We start from the raw sequence: 3065 nt of genomic DNA on the forward strand, positions 1-3065 counted from the left end.
TTATTTATTTATTTATTTATATATTTGTGTTGATAAGCCTGAGTGGTCTGTTGACTGACCTTTGTATTTGTTCAAATAATTGTTATGGGCAGGTTACAATATAAAAATGTTTGTCATAATCATGTCTTTTGATTATTTGACAGGAGTTTTACTTTTAAACTGTAAGTTTATTTTATTTAGTTATGTTAGTTATGATAGTTTAGTTATGATGTAAATACAATAAATTTAAACCAAGATTTATAATAATTATCATTTTGATCCATACATTGGTAATGTCTGACTGGGCCTCGTGACACTTTATGTTCAATAAATTGGGCCCCGAGGTCAAAAAGGTTAAGAAGCCCTGCTCTAAACTATCCATTTAAGATTATATCTTGAATAATCATCCAGTCAGTTCTTAAAGTTTGTGGACGTAACACGAGATGGAGTGTTTATGCTTCTGATGTGGTGCGAGTTCAGCATGGATGTGTGCCTGTGGTTCTGTCTTTTTGAACATTTAAATACACTCCCAGAAGAGTTTGTTTGTTGATTAGTCTTGTTGGGAGGAAACAAAAATTGAATGTGACTGACGATAATCTGCAGTACGTTTTCGATGTGTTGAGAACAGTACAAGTAAATGATTGTGTTCAGGACTCTGCTGATGCCACACATGGGTCCAGTTGTATAAAGAAGAACATGCAGGTTCACTGACAACCATCATTACCAGTAAAACTCCATTATTTCTATTGTTGCTGCCGCCGAAGTCATTTCAGTTGTGTCGAAGCTAACAGTACATGGCTATTCCACATTAAAATAAAATCTAGTTTCAAGCATACTACTGGAGTGGCCATTATTAAGTTCACTCTCTTTCCTCATTTTAGGGATCATTGAGGCTCGGAACAACCGGGGAGGTCTCCTCAACTTAAAGTTTGGTCAAAGATGCGTTCACTGGTGTTTGTATCGTGGCTCAGTCAGACGCAGATCGTTTTATGACTCAAAAGGCCCACGTCGCATTGAACCAAAACAATCATCAGCCTGAAGTCATCAGTTTAAGCTGCTCAGAAAAGCCAAAGCAAACTGGAGCTGATGGGACGGGTAAAGTGGTTCAATCCTAGCTTATGGACAAATGTTTTTCTCCTCATGCCCCCAACAACACTGTGAGGGGGGTGGGGGTGGGGTTTGAAGTGCTCCTGTGGTTATTCTTCTGTGCTCCTCAGTACATGTCTCTGTAAATCTCCTGCAGCAGTGGGTGCAGCGAGGTGTCCTCTGTTTTTTTGATCTCCTGCACCAGCTGTGCATGCTCAGTAACCAGCTGCCGAAGGTCCGCCAGCTTCTGCAGCAGCTTGGGAAAGAGGAAAGTGTTGTCCGGGTGATTGGCCAGCAGGTGGCACTGTAGGACATGCACAATGCTCTCCTGCATGGCCTCGATATGCAGGACGTTCACCAGGCCCGGTCGGTCTGAGGGGAAAAAAAAAAGAGGGATGACTGAGAAGCTGTAATCAAAAAGTCATGTGTATTTGCCAAAACGTGCAAAGCGACAGTTTTCCTTGGCTCCTCACCTCCACAGCAGATGATAGCAGCAACAAACAGAGCCAGGTCGCTGTCATCCAGCTCCAGAGCGTTAAACTTCATGGCAAACTGAAACTTGGGCTCCATCATGTCACTGAAGGGCCGCCGCAGGCTCTTGAGGAACTCCCTGGTGATGAAGCCCGAGCCGTACGCTACAAGGAGCCCGTCCTTGTTCATGCAGGAGGCCAGCATGGCGAACAGCGCCTCGTACACGCCGTACTTCAGAAGAGTCACCTGGTCGTTCAGGTCCAGGTTTGAGAAGCCCGGCACGGACTTGGCGAACTCGGTGAGCTCCGTGACGGTTTCCACAGACGTGCACTGGCAGCAGTGGAAAATGCGGACTTCCGCCTCCCTGTCCTTGAGAACTCCCGCAGAGCCCACCATCTTGGCCACCAGGGTCTGCTCTGCCAGGTGGAGCGTCTCCATGTCGTGGATAACAAAAGGCTGCAGGTAGAGGGGATGGAAAGTTCTGAGTCAAGACACGTCTTTGCATAAATACCTGACTGTTTATATGTAACCTTCAATAAGTGAAAAACCCACATTTACACAAGACAGTTCCCCTCCTGGTCTTTGCTGTTATTCTTTAAGTCAGGGCTATTCAACTAAACTGCTCCGGGGGCCACAGTTACTGTAGGCCAACAGCTGAGGGGCCGAACATCCAGCAATTAAAGTTATTATGTAAATAAACCAAGTATTACAAAGATCTGTTACCACTGAAATAGTTTATTTTGCTGTATTTAATCATAAACACAACATACAGAACCCTATAAAATTAGTGATAATTAAACAGTATCCACATCATGCCTCCTGTTTGACATAAATATTATTTTGACATCTCTGACTTGCCAAATTTTTAAACCAATTTTATTTTTACTTTCATAATTTTATATTCAATTGCTTGTAGTTTTAACTGTCTTGAGTGTTTATAGAAATGGTTTTTACCAGCTTGTAGCCAAGATTCTGACGTTTCTGTAGATACCAAACATGTCCATGTTTAACTAAAAGAACTCAGAGTAATTAAAGTAGAAAACCAGGGGTTTGGGCTGAAGAGATGAATGAACCAACTGGCGGGCCGAACTCTGGTCAAGCGCGGGCCGGATGTGGCCCGCGGGCCGCCAATTGAATAGCCCTGCTATAATTGTTTCATTTCTCTCAAAACAATCCAAAAAGGCTTCAAGTGAAAACAAATACAGCTTTAAACACTCAATGCTGAAACCACAACTCACTTTTCAAAACCAATTCTTGAAATAAGAAAAAAYTGAGTCAAATCAAGTATTTCAAGAATCTTACCAAGTAAAATTTTCTTACTCCACTGGCAGAAATTTTTGACTTAATTTGAGTCAAATTTTCAGACTAACAAGACAAATAATCTTACACATTCTGAAAACAAGATGATTATTCTTACACAATCAGTTCTTGTTTAGTAAATCAGTCTGAAAACAAAAAGAAAAAAAATTGTGTAGGTCCTCTGGACGGGTTCTTCTCTAATGAAACGTTTCGTCTCTCTTCCAAGAGAC

The 3065-nt window shown here is 42.0% G+C and overlaps 1 protein-coding gene across 2 annotated transcripts in view; it reads right to left on the minus strand.

The window, feature by feature from the left end:
- Positions 1 to 326: 326 nt before the first annotated feature.
- The window catches only part of pparab (peroxisome proliferator-activated receptor alpha b), a 64922-nt gene continuing 62183 nt past the window's right edge, over positions 327 to 3065 (minus strand). For both annotated transcript variants that reach the window (XM_014023300.1, XM_014023299.1), the window contains 2 exons: positions 1539 to 1992; positions 327 to 1437 (listed from right to left, as the gene is read on the minus strand). In XM_014023300.1, the coding sequence (XP_013878754.1) occupies positions 1193 to 1437; positions 1539 to 1992 (699 nt within the window). In that variant the 3' untranslated portion in view covers positions 327 to 1192. The remainder of the gene's footprint in view (positions 1438 to 1538; positions 1993 to 3065) is intronic.

Source organism: Austrofundulus limnaeus, unplaced genomic scaffold (genome assembly GCF_001266775.1).
Source record: "Austrofundulus limnaeus strain Quisiro unplaced genomic scaffold, Austrofundulus_limnaeus-1.0 Scaffold363, whole genome shotgun sequence".
Lineage (NCBI taxonomy): Eukaryota > Metazoa > Chordata > Actinopteri > Cyprinodontiformes > Rivulidae > Austrofundulus > Austrofundulus limnaeus.